The 24,115-nt window shown below is 45.0% G+C and overlaps 1 protein-coding gene across 2 annotated transcripts; it reads left to right on the forward strand.

The window, feature by feature from the left end:
• Positions 1-12,354: 12,354 nt before the first annotated feature.
• LOC147463475 (glycosyltransferase family protein 64 C3-like) lies at positions 12,355-23,957 on the forward strand. 2 transcript variants are annotated; one of them, XR_015185162.1, is made up of 4 exons: positions 12,355-12,917; positions 13,384-13,990; positions 22,202-22,532; positions 23,179-23,957. XR_015185162.1 is itself a non-coding variant. In XM_086489072.1 (2 exons), exons 1-2 carry the CDS (start codon positions 12,385-12,387, stop codon positions 13,796-13,798), a joined length of 948 nt encoding a protein of 315 aa, XP_086345198.1. In that variant the 5' UTR covers positions 12,355-12,384; the 3' UTR covers positions 13,799-14,312. The 2 variants fall into 2 exon arrangements, 1 of the variants encoding a protein (XP_086345198.1); XM_086489072.1 differs by lacking the exons at positions 22,202-22,532; positions 23,179-23,957 and having other exon boundaries at positions 13,384-14,312.
• The last annotated feature ends 158 nt before the right edge of the window (positions 23,958-24,115 follow it).

The following is a 24,115-nucleotide window of genomic DNA, read 5'->3' on the forward strand; positions in this document are numbered from 1 at the left end:
ATCAATTACACATGAGTATCGGCACTGTAGGCGTGCTCGCTTGATTGGTTTGCATTAGTGTAGCATTCTTTTGTAGCCTAATAGGACACTCGGCTACACGATGTGGACCTCCACACTCATAGCATTGAAGAGGTGGTCTCTTGGTAGTGTAATTGATATTTTGGCCTCTTGCAGCAAGAGCAGCTACTTGATAGACAAGTTTGACATGTCCCCAATAGTCCTCCATGTAGTATTGTGAACTTTCTTCAAGCGCATCAATCCCATAGGCAATATTACTCTATATCTTCCTCACAGCCTTCCAAACAAACAATAGATGACTCACAACCCACTTGATTCTTAGGAGTGATTCTCGGATGTGGTGGTTGCGGTCCTAGCACTAGAGGTGGTACGGGTGTTGTTTGAACAACATTTTGGGCCCTAAGAACCATGTATTGTGACGTTTGTTCAAGAGGTGGGGCCGGCATCAATGCAGGCACTCGAGGTGTGTCTGTCCATGCTAAGGTTGATCTATTGGCCATCGCGCGCTTTAATACTATGCAATCCTTAGCTTGATGACCATACCTCCCACAGGCATTGCAATTCCCATTGAATTTTACTCTAAAAGTAAGACATTCACTGGTACTATGCGGACCATAGCATACTGAGTACCATTGTTGCTCCCTTCTTGGATACATATGACTGGTTTGTGGAGCACGATTGTCTCTAAGACTCTCTTGAATGGCCCTGGTGAGATTTGCTAAAGTCATCTCAGATATCTTTGGCTCTTTAGCAATAGGCTTTAGGGCCATTGATTGATGCCCCGATGCTTGCGAGCTAGTAGATTTAGGCTCAACAGACACTCTTTCTCCTTGAATCATTAAATTATCCTCCAATTGGATCGCATTGGTGGTGTCTGCTTCCCAAGTGGTGATACCTGTAATGAGTAGGCCATTGTAGATATCCTCATGTCATAATCCCCTAATGAATCTATCAAGTGATTGATTATTATTGAAGCGTTCATTTGGATTACAACGAGAATTCAAATGCTTCAAGCACTAACAAAGTCTGTCACCGACTCTCCTTCCTCTCGTTGGGCTTTCTGGAGCTGAGATGCTACACCCCAAAGTACTCCCTTTCGTATGTATTCTTTCAAGAACAATCTCCTAAGAGTAGGGTAAATCGTTTTTTCTTCCACCCTTAGGGTTCTATACCAATCCCCAGCTTTCCCACTTAAGGTTAGGCTTAAATCATTACTCTTATGCAGGTCATTGTGTTCTCCTAGAGAATCGCATATTTGTTCAAACACTTCGATATGCTTTCTCACATCCCCGTCTCCACTAAATTTTTGTGTGAGCTTGGCTATTTGTACTGCCTTACTTCTATCAGGCGTGCTACGCATATTCTCAACAATAGATCGACCGATAGCTTGAGAAAATGTTGACAAGTCACCTAAGTGAGCAGGCATAGTGGTCGCAGGTGCTCTAGGAACTACATGTGGAGTAGGTTATTGACATTGGGCTTGGCACATAGGAAGCCCTTGGGTTCCATGTTTGGTACGGTGTTGTGCCATGTGGCGGCCCAAAGTTCATATGTGTGGCCTTAGGTATAGCAGACGTCGGATGTGACATGCTAATGCTAGCCGATATGGTCCCTAGAAATAAGAGCTTGGGTGTTGTGGTTGTGGAGCATAGGTTGTTGAAATAATGGGAGAGGTAGGGGCTACATGAGTACGAGGACCTATAGGTGTATACGATTGGTACACACTTGTAGGTATTGTTGCAGGTATTGAGCTATCATGTAGCGGTGGTTTACTAACAAATGAGGTCCATGGCGTGTTTCTTGGCATGCCCATCATTGGGTAGACATGGTAGCCGTGGTGTCATCAAGGGAAAGATGAGCTAGACTAATGTAAAGCTATCACTTGTGGGCTAAGATTGCACTGAGAGCCCTGGTGAAACAACATATGGAGGATCCATTGGACTTACCAAGGGAGTCTCCATTTGCGATAAGGTTGGTTGTTTAGCCTTCCCTGTATCCAAGAATCTCATGAGACCCGTTGAAGGCATGTGGATCCCCTTGTTCTGTCTCTCTAGCTCAATAACCCTATGGATGACCTTACAAACTCTTTGTTGTTGATCCTCTACACTAGTGGCACCTGTTGTGGATTGTAGGACATCTAACCAACCCACGTGATAGGTGTGACCTCTGTATAGGTCGGTTAGAGTTTTCGTTTGTAGTTTGTACTTCCAGTTCTCATTTAGGAACGCTCCATCTAGGATTGAGGTGCTAGGGGTGTCTTTTGAACTAGATGCAATGTGGCTCTATGGGTTGACCCTTAGTGGTCGCTAATTCAAGAGCACTCGATTGCTCTCCTAGCAAGAATATTGACATAGGGGTTTTTGCTTTTAACTCTCTTCATTGCTCCGCCTTGCGTAAGCTCTCGATTTTCTTTTCCCTAGCCGCAATGATATATCGCCGCTCAACCTCTTGCACTTCGGCAAGGCTTCTACCATTAGGTAATATAACCTCGGAGGGGAATAGCTCTGAAGAGTCAGGGGGTGCAGTGAATGGAGTATTCACGTGCACACTCTCCAAGAGCATGGGGTCTTTGTTTATCATGAATGGCGAATTTACTTTCCCAACTCCCTCATTTACATCATTAGCTCCATGTTCAGAGCGAGTGGCTCTACTAAAGGTTTTCTTCAAGTGGCTAAGCACGCTCGGCCCGGACTGTGGGCCCATGGCATGCACGTCTTGGCTTGAGCTATCAGGATTAGGCATTGGGTAACCCTCCATGACATCGTAATTAGAGGAAGAGTCACTAGACGCAATATGCGGCTCCTGAGTGGTACTATCTTGGGTTCCCACAGAGGGCCCGTAGCCTAAGGTAGGTGGGTATTGAGAACACGCATAATTCGAAGTGCTCGCTAGTTGCTCGGCCTCTAGCACACGACCAGAGCGCAAATGCATGTGCCTTTGGCACCCTACAAGCGTCAGTGAATATCCTCGAAGGTTAATTGCTTGATTTTTTGGGCGTTTTGCACCCCGTTTTCACTCGTTTTTTGATGTTTGTAATGCCTATTTACAATTGGTTTTTGGATTAGAGCGTGTGATAGCTCGAAACAAGCATATCGCTCAAGGGGTCGTTATAGCACAGCGTCGGTTACCCGAAGCTCCGTTGGTCCTCAAAAGGGTCAATTTTTACTTAGATGTGAGGCTAAAATAAGTAATTCCAAAGGGTGGCTGAGGCCTGAGCCTGAGTGTGGGCTTGGGCTTGGGCCTGGGGAATATTCCCGATCCCGGTCCTACCTTTAAATTTTTATTTTTTATTTTTATTTTTATTTTGGTTAAATCGCCGCGATCGCGCTGCGCGCGCGAGCACACACACACCTAACCTACCTACTTGCAACTAACAAAGCTACTATTAGACACTAACACAATACTACAACAACTAATTAACTAACATGTCTACTTACTGTACCTTACAGATCTAACATTATAGATCTAATACCTTAAAGCTAACACCTTATCAACTGAAAACACACACAGTACCTTACAACAAAAAAGCTAACACCTTATTAACAGAAAACAGTACACTTACTACAACAAAAACAAAGGTCACAAATCCTTCTCAACAAGCCACGCACCTTCTTTCTCTACCTTTCCTACATTTCATAATGCACCACAAAGCAACATAGAGTGCTATTCAAGCTTAATGCAAGGCATTTCCTCGGCAACGGCACCAAAAATGTGCGCGTCTGTCACACATGTCAAAGCAAGGGACTTGTCGTACACTGTGTGCGAGCCACAAATGGATGCAAGCACACAACCAGACTAATCTAGCAAGCTCAAAAGAGCAAGGGTGTGTCACTCACCGCTCTACGCTCGCGTTCGTGGAGGATTCCTCGCCGCGAAGAAGAGGGAGCTACCGCCGTGCTGCGCTCAACCGCCTCGCCGTTGTCGTGCCGTCGCAATGCTCTCTCTCTCTCTCTCTCTTCTTGTTCTTCTTCTCACGCATACACACACACACACACACACAAGGAGATGAAGAAGAAGATGGAGCTGGAGCAAGAGCACTCTTCAATTGCACAAATGAGAGAATAAGTGATTTTTAGGTTTTATGTGACTTTTATATGAGCTCGCACATTCACACTTGGGCGCCCATGCTTAGCCAACTAACCCTTGAATGTTCCAGTTAGAGTGCGCCTCTCATTGGCGATCACTCTTACCCTTTTTCTATTAGACCAACAAGCCCGGTCCATGACTCAAAACAATGTGATATTTGTGGATGTTTACTAGGCCGACGCCCATTTGCAAAGGTCAGTACCAAGCGATAGGTGGCGTTGGGCAATCCCCAAGCCTCCTATTCGCTCGGTGCTGACTCCACTGTCGCTTAACACCATGGTCAACACCAAGCGATAAGGAGCGTTGGGCAGTCCCCAAGCCTCCTATTCGCCCAGTACTGACTCAACTGCCTCTTGTAATGACTTTAACACCAAGGTCAACACCAAGCGATAAGGACCGTTGGTGGGCAGTCCCCAAGCCTCCTATTCGCCCAATGCTGACCCCCCCCCGGTAGTTCCTGGAAGTCACGCGACAGTGTTCTGGAAGGAGAGAGAAAAGAAAAAACTCGACCTAATGCTGAAAAAGGTATCTCCTCTGGATTCATCACTTTTCCAATTTCCAGAATTGTGCAGACATATCCTATACTCACACACTATACTAGCTCATTCTAATTTAATACCCCCCAAGTAAGCAGACACCCTTCTGATATTCTCTCCCCCCTTCCTCTCCCTCTAACAATCCACGTCATCCCCTTCGCCTCGCCCTACTTCCTCTTGTTATGTCGGACTTGCATGCAACAACATAGAAAGAGACCTGCTTCCTCTCGTTATCGTCTCCCTGCTTCCTCTCCTTATGTCAGACCAATGTGCCATCCCCTTTGCCTTTCTTTGCTTCCTCGTGTTACCGTCTTCCTCGCCAACACCTTGTGCACCATGCCTGCACTAGTGAGTTCTCCCTCTCTGGTTCACTCCCCACGGACTCAACAAACTCCTCTTTATATAGAGAGGAATAGGTCGGCAACTGCTCACCGCCTTCCGGTTTCCAGTGATGGAGAGTTCGTGAGCGTTCGACACGCCTTCCAAAAGAGAGACAAAGAACCATGAGAGAGAGAGAGAGAAAGAGAGAGAGAGAGAGAGAGAGACGGCCACCCCACAAACGGTTTTGACTTGAAAGGGGGCATTAGCCACCTGTCCCTCCTCCCTCCCGGCCCAACTTCTACTCAAAATGGATCTCCACCAGATTCCCCTTTTTTAACAATTTCACAGAAATGGTTCAAACATACTAATAATGGCATGCTAAAAATTAAATTCTTAAATCCCTCATATACCCCCCTAGATTCCCTCGCCTTCCCTCCCCCCCTCAACACTCGAACCCTCCCCCCTATCGCCATGCACCACCTCCGACCCCTACTCCTACCTCCCATCCCCTCCCCTCTCCCGCTCCCTCGTCCTACTCCCCTTGGCTACCTTGCGGAGACAGCTGCCCCACACCCCTGTATGTCGACCTCCCTCATCCTCTTCCCCTTTCCAGGCCTCGTCACACACGCTGAGAACAAGTCACAACACGACACAAGCAGAGAGAAAGAGAGACAGAGAGAGCGCTCTGCACGACGCACACACACACACACACACACACACACACAGAGTGAGAGAGAGAGAGAGAGAGAGAGAGAGAGAGAGAGAGAGAGAGAGAGAGAGAGAGAGAGATCTTAGCTCTCTTGTCCTTCCCCCTCCACCCCTCCTCGAACCAAAAACTCTCGCCTAGCCTGTGGTTTTGCCCTCCTGCACTCCCCGCTCACAAACATCACATAGTTGCGTCAAGCGCACAAGATACAAAGAGGAGTCGGTTAGGCCCGAGAGCGAGGAGAGAGAGTTGGCGGGTGGATTCGACTACAAAGGGGAAAGAGCCTTCTAGATACACTCCCCCTCACCACATACCGCAAACTCCTTCAGCCTTTGTTCTTGTCCTTCGCTCAACACTGATCAGAATGCGTCAACTTCGATTCTGCTCGATTTCCCTTTTTCCAAAATTGACCAGACATATTGATACTAGCATGCTAAAAATTATACCCTTAAATCTCTCAGATACCCCCTAGATTCCCTCGCCTTTCCTCCCCCCCTCAACACTCAAACCCTCTCCTTATCACCACGCGTCGCCTCCGACCCCTACTCCTACCTCCCCTCCCCTCCCCTCATGTATGCCCCTCTCTCGCTCCCTCGTCCTACTCCCCTTGGCTACCTTGCAGAGACAGCTGCCCCACACCCCTGTATGTCGACCTCCCTCGTCCTCTTCCCCTTTCCAGGCCTCGTCACTCAGGCTAAGAACAAGTCACAGCACGGCACAAGCAGAGAGAAAGAGAGACAGAGAGAGCGTTCTGTGCAGCACAGAGAGAGAGAGAGAGAGAGAGAGAGAGAGAGAGAGAGAGAGAGAGAGAGAGAGAGAGAGAGAGAGAAGAGAGAGAGAGAGAGAGAGAGAGAGAGAGAGAGAGAGAGAGAGAGAGAGCACTCAAGCTATTGTACCCGCGGCTCGAATACCATTAATTGCAAGGAATAGAAGAGAGGGTCTTTCGACACCAAAACAGCACCGGCTCCTGTCAAGCTTCTAATAGCTCAATAGTGGTTAAGCCGTAGGCAAGCCCCGTAGGACTCCACTATTAAGACCATAGCTCTCGACGGTGATGCCCCGTTAACTGCACAAAGGCAGGCACACTGCAAGGCTGAAAAATCCCTATTCTACTTACTCACAGGCAATTAATAATACCAACCATTATAGCTAGCTTGAGGACCTCCCTTCTTGAGCAAGAAAAGAGAAACCTTGTGCTCTGATACCAATGTAACATTTAATGGCCTAAAAACTTGTGTGTAGCGGAAATTAGCATGAACATAGTGGGCATTTCATTAGAATAGATTCCTAATGAGAATTACAAGAGTGCTTGGGTGGAGAGAGCAACAAAAAGCATAACACCTAGTTAGATAGCATCGACAATACTTTTGAAAGAGAGAGAAATTAAGCTATTGACAACAGTTGAGGACCGGATTTGCAAGGAGCCGGTCCCCCCTCCAAAAGGCTTTGTATTATGGTTTCTCCCATCAAGAGAGACATTGTACAATACAATTCTTTGTGTTCCTTCAAGACTAGCTAGTGCAATGAAGATGAAAACTTCATGCACCAAGCAAAACACTTAGCAAACACAACTTTAATTATCCCCGGTCTCAGACCCAAGACCTCACACACCTTCGAAGATGGTGAGAGCTAGCAGGATATGAGAGTAGATTGAGAGGAAGAAGGAGTATCTTACGAGAAAGATGTACATCTCCTCACATAATCACTCATATTAGCATAGCTTTAGCTTAGTAATTAGCTTGGTAGAGGAGATGAGCATGCATTGAATCTTGGATCTTGGTTGGATTTGCATCCACATGCCAAGAGTGTGTTGATGTAGGCTTCTATCTCACAAGCTTGGAGTAGGTGATGAGCTCTCCATTAAAGCTTGGGAAGAGATAGTCTTCTCTTTCTTCACACATGAGATTGTGTGAGTGTGTGTGTGATAATGCCTTGCAAACATCAGCCCCCTCTCTCTCTTGGGCGAGCCCTCTTGCTATTTGCTCTTGCAGGCTCCCCATTGGACCTCCCTAAGTCAAGCCAATGGCTATTAAGCAGCATAAGTGATAGCCTTCTGACATGTGTCCCCCTTTCCCCTTTTGTGAGAGCTTAATAAATTAAACTTAATTGATTTAAATGAATTAAATCCCCATTGGACCTTTCCCCATTCTGACCAATAGGAATTAAGTAGCCCATTGGGCTGCTCAATTCCTATTGGACCCCTTCACGGGCTGTCCAATAATCATCCAGGAGACTTAATTTTCATTGTTTCTTTTTATTAAGTGTTGTTTAATTAATTAAACTAGATTTACTCTAGCCTAATTCTCATTGGTCCACCTCCAAGGCCATCCAATAGGAATTGGGCACCCCTTGTGGGCATCTGGGCTAGGGAGCTGACATGTGTCCCTAATTCCCTTTGTGTAAAGGGAGCCTGTGTGTGTGTGTGTGACTTTCTCTCTCATCCCCTAGAAGAAGGGCTTGCCCCCTCCCATGTAGGGATATGCAAAGACTTTTTAGTTACACACAAAGCATCCAATTTCCCTTAGGGTTGACCTTTGGACACAACCTTTGAATTTTGGAACCTTAGCATTTTGGAAGTCTTAATGAGCTGAACCTTAGGCTCTTTTTAGCCCATTGTTGCACATGGCTCTTTTGCAGATGGCCCCCCCTTTGGATCCCTATTTTCCCTCCTTTGGATCCCTACTGTGGCCGGTCTGCTAGCTTAGCCAATATTCTAGCTTTTTCTCCCCTGGCACTTCCCCACATTAAATGATCAGTTTAATATGAGAAAATCATTTAGGAGAATTAGATATTGATTATTATGACATACTACTTATTTATTGGTAGGCTCTATATAGTATTAGAGATGAATCTCACAAGATCCCTTCCGAAAACTTCCTTCAAAGTTAGTAAAAGGGCTAGTAAACGTAATTTGAACCCTCGCAGGGTGCTCAAGAGAGAAGAGTCGAAGCACATGGGCTATGCCCCATGACTGCTACAAATTGCAGCATTATTTTTTAAAAAAATATGCGCAACTGCAGCTCTCGCCTCCTCTCTTCCTTCTCAACCACAGAAATCTTGCCATCTGTCATCATCTGCTGTGCAGCTGCAGCTCTCGCCTCCTCTCTTCCTTCTCAACCACGAAGATCTTACCATCTGCCGCCGTGGTCGCTCCCCTTACACCTCCCTCACCCATTGAGTGCCCTGATTTTAATCTGTGATTTCCTTCTCGATCATCACCTTTCTTTTCCCATTTTAGGGATCTTGTAAGATACTCGTGTCCCATGCTTTTTTCAAGATTGTAGGGACATATATCAATTGGTCTTTTTTCCACTCAATTGGTCTTTTTCCAAAATCGTACCTATTGTTTGATTTTATGAATTTTTCGCAGCTAGTACCCCCTACTACTTATAATTTCCTTGTTACTTTGTTAGCGTAGAAGGAAAATTCAAAACTGTGGCCTCTCAGTAATCCACGTGGCTACGTTTTTTTTGTTTAATATAGATCCTATGCTTTTATCAATGCCGTTCTGTAAATCTGTTTGCTTCTTCTTCTGCAAGGCTTTCCAACAACTCTCTCCTTTATCGGTTTGATATGATATGGGCTTCCAAATCTACAACAATGGTGGTGAAGCTGCACTCTGCAACATTTGGAACCATCACCACAAGTGTTCTTTGTGTCTTCTTTGTCATCATCAGCCTCCCCATCATCGCATTTACTACGTTCTCTTCTTAGTCAGTTGCATCTTCTTCTGAAGATCTTGATCTTCTGGAAGCTTGCGACTAGGCAAAGAACAAGGGAGGGTTCCATTGGCAGCAATACTCCGACTGCTTCAAGAAGGATGACCTCGATCAGATCCGCTGAAGAAGGGCACACATCTTTAGCAATATTGGTGATATTAGAAAAAGCGATGATGCAACAAGCCGCGGCGGTTCTCACAGAGATGAATGCGAGGAGTTAAGGCAGCATGGCTGATTATTGCAAGGTTTAATAAGTAGGTTGTTGAGCAAGCCGTGAAGAAAGGCCTTTCCTTCACACTTGATGGGAATCCTTTTTGTGATGTCTTTTCGAGCGCGTTGATTTCCCAGCATGGCTATGGCAACAGCCAGATGCGAAGCAAAGACCTCTTTATACTGGCAAGTACTTTGAAAGCATCACCCTTCTTGTTGACATGTGTGAGAGAATTCATGATGAGAGTGCTAGTCAAGGGTTGTTCTGAAAGGTCTCGTTCTTTGTAGCGAAGGCCTCTCTCTAAATGCAATCTCCTTTGCTTGCACCTTGAAGGCCTCTCACTTTCTGCACGATCTTCACATGGGAAAGAGAATTCATGATGAGATTCCTACGTAGGGGCTGTTGAAAAAACATATGCTTGGCAATGCTCTGGTCGATATGTATGTCAAATATGGGGTCCTTATGAAAGCGCATAAAGTTCTTGATGAGCTTTCTGTCCATGCCCAACATGGCTGTGGCAAGGAAACATTAAGATGTTTTCACTAGATATGCAAGGAAGCACTGAGATGTTTTCACCATATGTAAAGGAAAGGCCTTTCTTCAAATACAATTACCTATCCAGTCAGACGCTATAAGGGGGCTGCTGGAGACACAAATTGTCCATGGTAATGTGCTGGTTGATATGTACGCCAAATGTGGTGCCCTTATGAAAGCGCAAAGGACTTTCTTGATGGGCTTTCCCTGTGAAATGGTGTCTCTTGAGACATGTTGATTGTAGGATATGCTTAACTTGGCTGTGGCAAGGATGTCGCCCCCTAGAGCGAGTTGGTTGCAGGATATGCTTAACAGTGTTTTGATTTATATGTATGCTGAATGTGGTGCCAGTTATGGATAAGCTTTTACTACGAATTGTCAAAAGACACGTTGATTGCTGGATACGAGCGACGTGGTTGTGGCAAGGCAGTTCTCGGCTATTTTAACCACATGAAAAGTGAGGGTTTCTCACCATACAAAGTCTCTTGGAGTGCTTTTATACGCGGATATGCCAAGCAAGGGTAGGCGAGGATGCTCAAAAATGTTTTTCCTAGATGCAATATGACCTGGGCATGTTCTTGATGACCATTTTGCTTGAAATGTGATGGGAATGGTGTCTCTTGGAATGCACTGGTCGCGGGATATGCACCACAAGAGTAGGGCCAGAGAGGTCTAGGCTGTTTTGAGCTTCCTATCCAGAGTGTGGACTCTTGGAATGCATTGATTGCAAGATTTGCCCCACAGGAGAAAGCTTTAGTATGTTTTCAACAGATGCGAAGCGAGGGCCTTTGTTTAGATGCAATCACCTATGCATGCATCTTGAAGGCATGTGGCTCTATGCAAGAAAAAAGTTGTCGTGCTTGGCACTGTCTTGGTCGATATGTATGCTTAATGTGGTGCTCTTGAGAAAGCACAAAAAGTGCTTTAGGAGCTTCCTGTTTGGAATGCCACCTCTTGGAATGCACTAATTGCGAGATGTGCGCAACAAGATCAGTGCCAAAAATCTCTAGGCTGTTTTCAGCGGATGCAAAAGCAAGTGTATCTCTAAAAATTCAGTCACCTATACTTTCGTCTTGAATGTTACGCTTACATCTTAAAGGCATGTGGCTCTATGCAAGTGCTCGACAAGCTTCCTATCTATCTGAATTTATGATGAGAGTGCTAGTCAGTCACAAGATATTCAGAAACAGGTTGTTCTTAGCAGGGCTTTTCTTTATATGTATGGCAAATGTGGTGCCCTTACAATGTCCACAGAAAGGCAACAAATCCACTAACAACTCTAGATAAGAAGCAATACTCATGAAACACATCAAGCAGACTTAGAAAAGCATGAGAAGTTCTCATGTCCGAACTGTCATCACTATTGCAGATAAGCCCAACGTGGCTGTTTCAATGAAGTACTTTGTTGTTCTCATGGGATAGCGAATGCCTCTTTCCAATTGTCCCAATGCAATCACTTACGCTTGCACATTGAAGGTGTGTAGTCTTATGAAAGACGTTGACATGGGTGAGAGAATTAATGATGAGATTACTAATCACAGGCTTTTGCGAAAAATTATCATGCTTCCTATGATCTGGAGTGTGGACGTAAGATTTGTCCCACCGGGGCAAGGCCAGAAAGCTCTAATTTGTTTTCAATAGATGTGAAGCGAGGGCCTCTCTCAAGATGCAATCACCTATGCACGCATCTTGAAGGCATGTGGCTCTACGCAAGATGCCCAACTTCATGGATGCAAGGAAGTGCATCAACGAGAGACATTCAATTCTGCGGTAAGCATTATTGTTTTCTAATTTTTGACACTGAGAACGCAATTAATGAATGCATTGAAAATTGCACGCTGTCGTGGGAATGGCACGTTCCTTCGTATTATAAAAATTAGGGAGGACTGTGCAAACTCCCCCATGTAAGGAGATTTGCATGTTTTCTTTTCTTTTGAAACATGAAAATGGAACAACACTCTCAGGTAAAAAAAAGTTAACATGTTTTGATGAAATCTCTCTCCGTGCTTCATTTTCTCTCGAAAAAAAAATCAAACACCCTTTGATGATCTCTCTCTCTCCCCTTCATTTTGAAGTCTTTCCTCCCATTTAATAAATATCTTAGACATAAATTAATAGCATGAAATTAACAAAAAAAATTTCATTTCAGAAGTGCTAAAATGGCATGTACTGTTTCCAATATTTTGCTTAATCTTAATTGGATACGAATGTAGCTAACGAAGCACTCTAGTTTCTTAGGCTTGGCTTATATTCATGGTCATGTCAGCATGCCGGGCCGCACTTTTACTCCTCTTGTGTTACTCGATCACGTATTCATACGCGTCCTCACTATGCAACAGAGAGCTTTATGCACCGCTATGGAAGCTACGATCCGACCAGGTCACGATTCTGATGAGTGGTTTTGCAGAAAGGCGCCTACCCTTAGTCAGGCAAATTGCGAGATCCTACTCTGTGTCTCCCATTGTGCATTCAATCTACATTCTATGGGGAAACACGTCCACACCTTGGGCTCATCTGAACCACACAGATCTTGTTAGCCTCGGTGCACCTGTCTATGTGGTGCGCCAAGAGACGATGAGTCTCAACGATCGATTTCTGCCTCGTCCATACATTCAGACAAGGGCTGTCTTGATCTGTGATGATGACATAACCATCGATGTGGATGAGCTCAAGTTTGCCTTTCAGATGTGGAAGGAGAATGACAAGCGTATTGTGGGCTTCTTTCCCCGCTCGCATGAATATCAGCTCCAGCTCAAGACTTGGATCTACACCATACATCCGGACAGGTACTTAAACGCATTTTAATGACATCAAATCTAGAAGATTTTAGAGTGCATGTTTACAGATTTTAGAGTGCATGTTTACAGATTTTAGAATACATGTTTACTGATGAAAACCTTAGCAGAGGGCTGGTTTTAGAGCACATCTTTTTCATTTGAGTGGGACTTTCTGTCTTAGTATAAAATGCCTTTTTTGCAGTCCTTCTCCATTGCACAGACGTATTTTGTGTACTTTTGAGCTCTTGACTTAATTCTGTTGCGTTCTTGGCTTGGGAGATGGCTAGAAAGAGTTGTTGTTAAAGTAGTTGTTTATCTGTAAAGGCTCTCTAGTTTTTGTTAACTTCAGCTTGCCAAATTTGGCCAAGTATAACATCATTGGCCAATGGATATGAAAGCATTTTTTCACACTGATATGGTTAAGCTTACCACACGAATTGTGTTGAGGGTCCTAATACTTGTTTTACATACACAGGTATTCTATCATGCTCACCAAGCTCATGATCCTAGCTACTGAATATTTATATCAATATACATGCGCCATGCCTCATGGAGTCAAAGAATACATCGATTTCAATATGAATTGTGAGGACATTGCTATGAACTTTGTAGTAGCAAATTCTACTAACCAGGGCCCGTTGCTTGTGAATGGCAAACCCCGAGATTGGGGCGACACACGCAACTCCATTAATGATCTCAGTAGCTCAGCATTAAGTGCCAAGAAGCAACATAGAAAGAATAGAGGGGATTGCATAACAGCTTTTCATCAGCTTTGGGAGGGTATGCCTCTGCGTTATAGCTTTGGAAAGGCCATAAACAGTGTTGAAGAGCAGGTGTTTTGCGAGAAGCATGGTTCCCTTCTTCCTTGCAATGATCAGTCCGAAGTATAGAAGGCCCTTATACTCCGTACAAGCCCATGTAACAAAGTGGCAGTAGTTGTACTTGTATAGCCAGAATGCTCAAGACGTACTGTGATGGTGTGCAAAATGTTAAAAGAGAAATTTTGGTGACAACCGTTATCTATCCTGGTGGAAGTTTTCCACAAAAATAGTAATCGCCAGTGCTGCCGCGTCCTCAAAGAGGTTATTAAAAATGTCTCTTATGAAAGCAGTTTTGCTGACATTTTGTTCTGGAGGCAGTTTGTATCAAGTTCTTCTTTGCAATGATATTTGTCAATTGGTGTATTCCCTATGGGTTCGGAGAAAACAAAGGCGCCACTCCGATATGACGCATGGCTTGGTTTCGGATTTTCTTTGAAACCCATATAAGCTAGCCACTCAAGCTTTTCCTTCCACATTTTGAGACTCATGAAAGTTTTAGATGTAATGCATGGTGTATGATGTGTCAGTATTTCTCAATGGTGTTCAGATCATCAATAGATTATTGTCAGTATAATTGACATAATTGGGTAAGCTTGTTCAAACCCTAAGGTCCTTTGAGTGTGATTGCAGCATTTTCCTTGATATTTCTATGATTCCAATTCGTTAGTGTGGCCCGAAAACATATGAGGAGATTGAATGGGATTGCAGGTAGGAAAAAGCATGCAATGAGTTACTAGGAACGGAAAATCAAAACGCGGAAAGGGAAACAAAAACAGGCATGATTTGCTATTCCCTGTTACAGAGACTTCATCTAAAACACGGAATGGGGATTTGGAACAGGAAGTTCGAAAGGGAATGTGGAACGGAAGCCTGAAAGTGGCCATTCCGTGTACCTATGGCACTGCCATGCAGTGTTCGGGAAAAGTGTGCTGCCTCAGCTTAGCTGTGGGCGGGCTAGAAATTGAAACTAGCTGATTGAGACAATAGGGAAAAGGAAAAATTTGGTAGGAATTTGGCATAATATAGTGTAAAAATGGCAAAAATGTCGGCTATTTGGCATTTTCTCCTATTGAGAATTGCATTAAAGGGATTTATGGCATATGCATGTTTGGGACAAAGAAATTTCCCAAACACTGCTGCCATGCATACAGAAAGATTTGGACGTCCCTTGTTACGACATGCATACTTGTCCCTTGTATGCAGCATTATAGACTATGAAGCTTTTTACCCTCTCTCTGCCATTTGTGAGAATGCTGTGGGCCTGGTTTTGCATTAAAAACAACCAAGCACATTGTTTAACAGTATGCTATAGCTGCATCAATGCTATCATGAGGCTGTTTTTCCTTGCCTTGTTTCTGCATAACAACGTTTGGAGAGGGACGTATGGCTTTCGGTTCACCGGGAGTGGATGAAAAGTGCTTGTGGTAGCTTAAGGACATCGATCTCCTTTTTCTGACAATAACTCTCTCCTAGTGACTTTGACTTCCCGCCTCCAATATTCTCTCACCAAGCGCCTGCCCTTGTGTGACCACCTCGTGTGGGGGGGGTTGTGTCAAAGTTGAAGATGCGGCTTGCCCCTCTCTGCCTCTCTCTGGCTGAAGCTGGTGGTGTCAACTGCCCTTTGACTAGAAATCTAGTGGCGTGGCCATTATGGTCGCGCCGATCTCCTCTGTCAAATCTTTATCACCGTTATCTCTGTACAACTTGCCTTTGCCTTTGTCTTCTTGTGAGTTCCTACTTTTGTCTTCGGCTTCAGACTCCCGAGGCAAACAAAGCGCCGTGTCACATTTATAACATTGGTTGTCGGACCTTGTGGGTACCGAGGCAACTAACTAATTGAGTACTGGTACTTTCGTCCTTGTCAAGCTTACCTTTGCCTCTGTCCCCTAGTGAACTCGTCCGTTTGCTTTTGGTTTCACAATCTCGAGCCAAACAATTTGCAAGTTTCCTTAGAACTTTGGTTGAGCATAGGTCGCTAACTGGATGGTTGATTTGCTTTCCATAGGCAATAGTTGGTTTTGGTCGATCCAAGGTTTCATACCCTTGGCAAGCGGCTCCATGCCTCCCAAAGCCGATCAAGGGGAAAACTCCTCCAATGCTCTTCACGAGCCTCGTACACACCTCCCAAAGCCAATCAAGATCCATTCAAAGCCCTTGTAAAGCGCCTTTTCAAAGCATCTCCAAAATCCCTTATCTCCAAGTAACCATGCAACTCACTTTTGTTCCTCCTATGGCAACACACCTCCCACCCCTTGCTGGCTCACAACGTTTTAAAACGTTGGGTTGCAAGGTGGGGGTGACAATGGGCACCGTAGCCACAGAGGAGATGTGGTCGATGTCACCAAGAGATTGCTGAAAGTAGCGTCTCAAAACGTTGGAGAGTTGGGAAGGGAGTCGGAGAGAGAGAGAGAGAGAGAGAGAGAGAGAGAGAGAGAGAGAGAGAGAGAGAGAGAGAGACGACACCAGATGGGGTCCCAAACCCCCCTTCAAGGGCCCCCTCTCTATTGCTAGAGAGGTATTTGCTTTAGATTGCACAAAGTCTGGTACAATGCTTCTAGATGCTGTGGTACTTGATGATGACGATGACGATGACGATGACGACAACGATAGCGACGACGAGGTCAACGATGACGATGATGTCGACGACGACAATGACGAAGGCTGATGGCTGAAAACGGGAACGCTAGGTTATGATGTTGTGGATTTGCTACTACTGCGAGGCAAAGGCTGATCTGCAACCGCTAAGGCCTGCAAAGGCTGAGAATGCAAAAACGCTATCTGCTTAGGGTGGTTGAAAACAGAAAACGCTAGAAACGCCTAGGCTGAAAACGCTGGTTCTGACTGCTGAAAACGCTGATGCTTGCGGCTGAAAACGCTGGTGCTTGTTGAGAAAACACTTGAGAGCTTGCGGCTTGTTGTGCTCTATCTGTCTTCTGCCTCTTCCTAGCGCCCAAGAGGCTCCCTTTATAGCTGCCAGAAGGTGGGTCGAGCAGTCTCCCCAATTGCCCCACGATTTGGAAAATGATGTCATTTATTAATAGATGACTTATAAGAGGTGTTTCATATACGGTTGGGAAAAAAGGTTCTTGCAATGGGAAATACTCATGCTGGGTGCTTTGTATTGATGCTAGTGGTCATGGTTGTGCAATTAGAGGGTATGCGGCTACTAAGTGCCTGGACATGCACGGCTTGCGTACATGTTCACAAGGTTGTCAGAACACTTCCTAGGCTACCTAAACCCTAGAAATAGGATCAACTTGTCCACATGCACATAGGGTTAGATGTGTACATGACATCCTCCATTTTTCAAGCCCCCCTTTTCAAGGTGAGGTACTCGTACCGAGCTGTATGGCGTCCGTAGAGTCCGCCAACAACTCCTGGGATCTTGCAAAGAACTCTTCACTAGCCCACTGTGCTGCGTGGGTCGTGCGATACTTGAACTTCATGAAGGTATGCAATGCTTGCTTCTTTGGGCCGCGTCGAAAGCGACACAAACTAGTCTGTTGCTGCTCCATGTCTTCAACTTTGCTGATGATCTCGGGTCCATCTTCTCCGATGAGGAATATTCCTGAAACCACCTCAAACACAAAACCTTAAACATATCCGTTCCTTGTCGAAAGATTGAAAAAAAACTATTCTTCCCAAATGACGGTGCATGCAATGCAGATGAACAAAGTGAGGGAGTGCCAAACCGTTCACCAAACACATGCCAAAAGTGTGATCTAATCGTGACTTGTCGTCCCAAACCGATCAGCTGTGGCAAATCTCAACGGAAATGCCAATGCTTGATGTCTTCAACTTTGCTGATGATCTCGGGTCCATCTTCTCCGATGAGGAATATTCCTGAAACCACCTCAAACACAAAACCTTAAACATATCCGTTCCTTGTCGAAAGATTGAAAAAAAACTATTCTTCCTAAATGACGGTGCATGCAATGCAGATGAACAAAGTGAGGGAGTGCCAAACCGTTCACCAAACACATGCCAAAAGTGTGATCTAATCGTGACTTGTTGTCCCAAAGAGATCAGCTGTGGCAAATCTCAACGGAAATGCCAATGCTTGATGGACAATGGTGCTTGTGCGTTTCCGTGACTGTGTCATGCCAAGGAATGAACATGCAAAACAGATCGACAAAACGGGCAATCGTGAGACATTGTGAAGTTCTTGAATGCAAAATCTTTATCTTTTCTAGAGTGATATGAGTGAATCGTGTGCATCGTGCAATATGGAGTTCCTATGAAAAGGTAACACATAAAGACGGTGACCGTCACGAATGAGACTAGAACAATGCGTACTGACTAATCATGCGATGAAAAAATACTTCCTGAATGGCTTTGTTGGACCTTGACTCGAGAGCCAAGATTGGTCTCGCGTGACTGATCGGATCTGCAATGAGGTTAGAAACCATAGTTACATGGGACGGCAGGCCGGGGTCGGGAACGGGGATGGGACGGCAAAAGTCAAGAAACGGGGACGGAGGTCGGAACGGCAAAAAACAAAGAAGATTTTTTTTGGCATTTTTTGACCTACGCACATGCAACACACATAGAGCATCACTTTGACCACAAATTTACACTAATTAGACCAAATAACATGAGTGATATAGACGCAAATGTGCTTATAAAACATCGAGAAATGAGGACCAAAGGGTGGCTTTTATAGCCATTGGGGTGCTTCAAAGTTCAAACATATGGCTATTGAAGAGGAACTAGTCTCCTGCCGTCCCCTCCCGTCCCCTACCGTCCCCTGCCGTTCCCTGCCGTCCCCTACCGTCCCGGGGACGTTTTGCTTGCGTTCCGGCTTGGCAACCCTTTTGCCGTCCGTCCCTACCCGTCCCCGCCCGTCCCCGTCCCGGAATCGGGCGTCCCCCGTCCCTAGGGTCCGTCCCCTCTGTCCCCTGTAACTATGTTAGAAACACAATCATCCAAACCACCAAATTGCTCAGAAGACTGGAACCATCTAGCTAGACGGTCACCCCAAGGTGTACTCGGTATAGAGTGGAGCGAGTTGAAGACTTGATGATCCTTACAAATAATCACAGTTCTATCATGTAAAGTGCAGCGGAAGTGAATGTTGATATTGCTCAAGATGAGTGCTCCGAACGGTGTGCAAGGGTTCCTTTTACTTACGGAAGGGAGAGCCTTCCGTTCCTTTAGAGAGAGAATGCAATGATCTCAAACAAAGTGATTGCTAGTGTGAGTGGAAGTGCTGAGACTGAGAGAAGAGAGAAGAATACGACTCCAGGCGGTTCTCAAACCCTCCTCCAAGGGCCCCTCTCTCGATGGCGAGAGAGGTCTATGCTATTGATTGCACAAATATGGTACAATGGTGTTGATGTAGTGAACTTGATGCTGTCCTCCCTGCGGGTGCACCCCTTGGTGGCCTTGCGCTTATCCAAGGTTCCTTTTCCCACTCACGTCGATTGGCCTGCCGCTAAGTGCAAGGTCCGCTCTCAATGAGTGGAAAAGAGGAACGAGGGGAGGCTGGACAAGCCCCTTCTTTCTCGGGTTACCTGCCACTCTTCAAAAACGCAGATTAGGGATCGACACGCCCAAGTGGTCTTTGGTTACGTACGACCACAAGAAGCAAAAAAATTTATTGTGGTTCTTGTGCTTCTTTCCTTGAGTGATGATATCGAACATTGCCAAAGAGCTCTGATACCAATGTAATGTGCAGCGGAAGTGAATGATGGTGTATGGCTCAGGATGAGTGATCAAGGTTCCTTTTACTTTAGAGAAAGGGAGAGCCTTCCTCAACTTAATGAGAGAATGTGCAATGACCAAAACAAGAGAGCGGAATGCAAACTGTGAGTTAGAGCCTAGAAATAGGAACAGCTTGTTCACATGCACATAGGATTAGATGTGCATGTGACATCTCTTGTGTGTCGTGCCAGATTCCCGACTTGGGGTGTCCAAGTCCGTTACATACCCACCTCAGTAAATTGCCCTACACAGACTTTGACAAATAAGTAAAATAAATACCTAAAAGCCAAAATAAATAATGGGATCACTTTAGGCAGTTCACTTGAGATGCCAAAACTCTAAAAGGTTGAAGCCTCGTGACTGTCCACCACAGGTCATGCAGAGCCATGTAAGCATGGCCGCCTGCCCTTGTGTGACATAGGCCTTATGCTTGGCTCATATTTATGGTCATGTGTGCATGTTGACCGCATTTTTACTCCTCTTGTGTTGCTCGATCACGTTTTCATCCTCCTCACCATACACGTCCTCACTATGCAACAGAGAGATTTATGCACCCCAATGGAGGCTGTGATCCAACCAGGTCACAATTCTGAGGAGTGGTTTTGCAGAAAGGCGCCTACCCTTAGTCTGGCAAATTGCCAGATCCTACTCTGTCTCCCCCATTGTGCATTCAATGTCACAAACTGCTTGCGGATCAAGCCACTGAAGAACGGAGCCAACCTTCAGATTCCGGCCAAGGGACCAAAACCCTAAGAAGAAGCAGCATAGACTTACAAAGTCTTGACGAGTGGCCTATTTCTAAAGAAGAGTTTCCACCAACTTACGGGACCCGGTCACAAGACGGGCACCACGTGCCAATAGAAAAGAACAGATTGAACAGACTTTTAGCACTTCAATAACAACTGAACTGAGAGAGAGACGACACGCAACACGGAGTGGCGGAATTCCACCCCAGAGAGTATTGGCGCCCCTTTCGGTATTTCTTTATATTTCATCAACTTAGTACAAGCCGGTACTCCAGACTTTGCACCTTCTCCAGGAAGCATGCCAGAGAATGAGCCCTAACCTCATATTTAAAGGCCCTTGGCTTGAAAAGGAGTTTTTCATGAAAAGCCTTTTAACTCAAAAGCATCTGGTGCAAAAGCAAAGCCAAAAAGCTACCAACGTAAATCACGGAAATCCGTACAGCTTGCCACGTCACCAGATAGCGCAAAACGCGGAAATCCGGACAGCCTACCACATCATCATGCCAGCGCAATTTTCGAAAATCTGCCACGTCATCAATTGCTCCGCCAACTTTTCCTTTGTGTGTGTGTGGGTCTTGCTTTATTTTAATCCTTTATGTCACTTGGGGCCCCATCGGACAAGGTCCCCATAAGTTGGTAGGACTTCTTCTTCTGTTACTTGTTCTTCTTAGGGTTTAGGCCCCTCGGCCAACATCTGCAAATTGGCTCCATTCTTTAGGGCTTTGACACGTCAGCAGTTTGTTACAGACCCCGTCCGATGGGGCCCAAGTGACATAAAGGCATAAAAAATAAAGCAGAACACACTCATAAGACTTTGCACAACAAAATATTATGATGTGGCACCTGTACGGACGTTCCGCAATTCGCGGCGGATTTTTAGAAAATCCCGAAATTTTAGGAAAGTGCAGCGTTTCATATTTGATGCTTCTAGGCTTTGGGCCTTTAAATATGAGCCTTGGGGAGGTGCTCCCGGACTGTTGTACTTTGCCTTGGGCAGATTGCACAGGAGGTGCTCCCCGACTGTTGTACTTTGCGAATCAGCAATAATAAAGAAATACCGAAAGGGACGCCAACGTTTGGGGCTAGTGCTCTCTTGGGGTGGAACTTCGCCACTCCCCGTCTCGTGTCATGCTCTCTCTCTCTCTCTTTCAGTTCGGTTGTTATTGAAGTGCTAAAAGTCTGTTTAGTCTGTTCTTTCCTATTGTCACGTGGTGCCCGTCTTGTGTCATTCAATCTACATTCTATGGGGGAACATGTCCACACCTTGGGCACTTCCAAACCACATAGATCTTGTTGGCCTCGGTGCACCCGTCTGCGTGGTGCGCCAAAAGACGACGAGTCTCAACGATCGATTTCTGCCTCGTCCATACTTTCAGACAAGGGCTGTCTTGATTTGTGATGATGACATAACCATCGATGTGGATGAGCTCCAGTTTGCCTTTCAGATGTGGAAGGAGAATGACAAGCGCATTGTGGGCTTCTTTCCCCACTCGCATGAATATCAGCTCCATCTCAAGACTTGGATTAACACCATACATCCGGACAGGTACTTACACATATTTTAATGACATCAAATCCAGAAGATTTTAGAGCGCAAGTTTACAGATTTTAGAGTGCGTGTTTGCAGATTTTAGAATACATGTTTACTAATGAAAACCCTAGCAGAGGGCTGGTTTTGGAGCACATTTCTACTCATCTTTTTCAAGTTGAGTGAGGCTTGCTGTCTTAGTATAAAATGCCTTTTTTGCAGGCCTTCTCTATTGCATATGCGCATTTTGTGTACTATTGAGGAGCTCTTGCCTTAATTCCATTTCGTTCTTGGCTTGGGAGATGGCTAGAAAGAGTTTTTGTTAAAGTAGAAGTGTATCTGTAAAGGCTCTCTAGTTTTTGTTAACTTCAGCTTGCCAAATTTGGCCAAGTATAATATCATTTTGCCAATGGGTATGAAAGCATTTTTTCATTCGGATGTGGTTAAGCCACACGAGTTGTGTTGAGGATCCTAATACTCGTTTTACATACACAGGTATTCTGTCATCCTCACCAAGCTCATGATCCTAGCAACTGAATATTTATATCAGTATACATGCGTCATGCCTCACGCAGTCAAAGAAGGCACCCGTCTACGTGGTGTGCCATGAGACGATGAGTCTTTACGATCGACTTTTGCCTCACCCATACATTCAGACAAGGGCTGTCTTGATCTGTGATGATGACATAACCATCGAGGTGGATGAGCTCAAGTTTGCCTTTCAGATGTGGAAGGAGAATGACAAGCGCATTGTGGGCTGCTTTCCCCGTTTGCATGAATGTCAGCTCTAGCTCAAGACTTGGATCTACACCAGACATCCGGACAGGTACTTACACACATTTGTATGACATCAAATCTAGAAGATTTAGAGCGCATGTTTACAGATTTTAGAGTGCATGTTTACTGATTTTAGAATACATGTTTACTGATAAAAACCCTAGCAGAGGGCTGGTTTTAGAGCACATTTCTACTCATCTTTTTCAAGTTGAGTGGGGCCTGCTGTCTTAGTATAAAGTGCCTTTTTTGCAGGCCTTCTCCATTGCACATACGTGCTTTGTGTGCTTTTGAGCTCTTGCCTTGATTCCGTTTTGTTCTTGGCTTGGGAGATGGCTAGAAAGAGTTTTTGTTAAAGTAGAAGTTTATCTGTAAAGGCTCTCTAGTTTTTGTTAACTTCAGCTTGCCAAATTTGGCCAAGTATAATATCATTTTGCCAATGGGTATGAAAGCATTTTTTCACACAGATATGGTTAAGCTTACCTCACCAGTTGTGTTAAGGGTCCTAATACCATAGTAACAGGGAATGGGCGTTTTTAGGTCTCCGTTCCCCGTTCCCATTCCAAGTTCCCGTTCCAAATCCCCGTTCCGTGTTTCAAACGTGAGTACCCGTAACAGGGAATGGCACTTTGTTCCGCGTTCCCGTTCCGGTTTCGCGTTCCTGGTAACTATGCCTAATACTCGTTTTACATACACAGGTATTCTATCATACTCACCAAGCTCTTGATCCTAGCAACTGAATATTTATATCAGTATACACGCACCATGTCTCACTGAGTCAAAGAATACATCGATCCAACATGAATGTGAGGACATTGCAAACCCCGAGATTGGGGTGACATGCAACTCCATTAGTGATCTCAGTAGCTCAGCATTAAGTGCCAAGAAGCAACATAGAAAGAATAGAGGGGACTGCATAACACCTTTTTATCAGCTTTGGGAGGGTATGCCTATGCGTTATAGGTCAAACAGTGTTGAAGAGCAGGTGTTTTGCGAGAAGCATGGTTCCCTTCTTCCTTGCAATGATCAGTCAGAAGTATAGAAGGCCCTCATACTCCGTACAAGCTTGTGTAACAAAGTGGCAGTATTTGTACTTGTATAGCCAGAATGCTCAAGGCGTACTTTGATGTCGTGCAAAATGCTAAGAGAATTTTTGGTGACAACCTTTACCTGGCGGAAATTTTCCACAGAAATAGCAATCGCCAGTGCTGCCACGTACACGAGGAGGCTATTAAAAATGTCTGTTATGAAAGGAGTTTTGCTGGCATTTTGTTTTGAAGGCAGTTTGTATCAAGCTTCTTTGCAATGATATTTGTCAATTGGTGTATTCTCTATGGGCTCGAAGAAAACAAAGGCTCCACTCCGATATGATGCATGGCTTGGTTTCGTATTTCTTTGAAACCCATATAAGCCAGCTACTCCAGCTTTTCCTTCCACTTTTTGAGACTCATGAAAGTTTTAGATGTAATGCATGGTGTATGATGTGTCAGTGTTGCTCAATGGCGTTCAGATCATCAATAGGTTATTGACAGTATAATTGACATAATTGTGTAAGCTTGTTCAAACCCTAAGGTCCCTTGAATGTGATTGCAGCATTTTCCTTGATATTTCTATGATTCCAATTCGTTAGTGTGA

The sequence above is a fragment of the Adiantum capillus-veneris genome, chromosome 2 (genome assembly GCF_014529385.1).
Source record: "Adiantum capillus-veneris isolate H3 chromosome 2, ASM1452938v2, whole genome shotgun sequence".
In the NCBI taxonomy this organism is placed as follows: Eukaryota; Viridiplantae; Streptophyta; class Polypodiopsida; order Polypodiales; family Pteridaceae; genus Adiantum; species Adiantum capillus-veneris.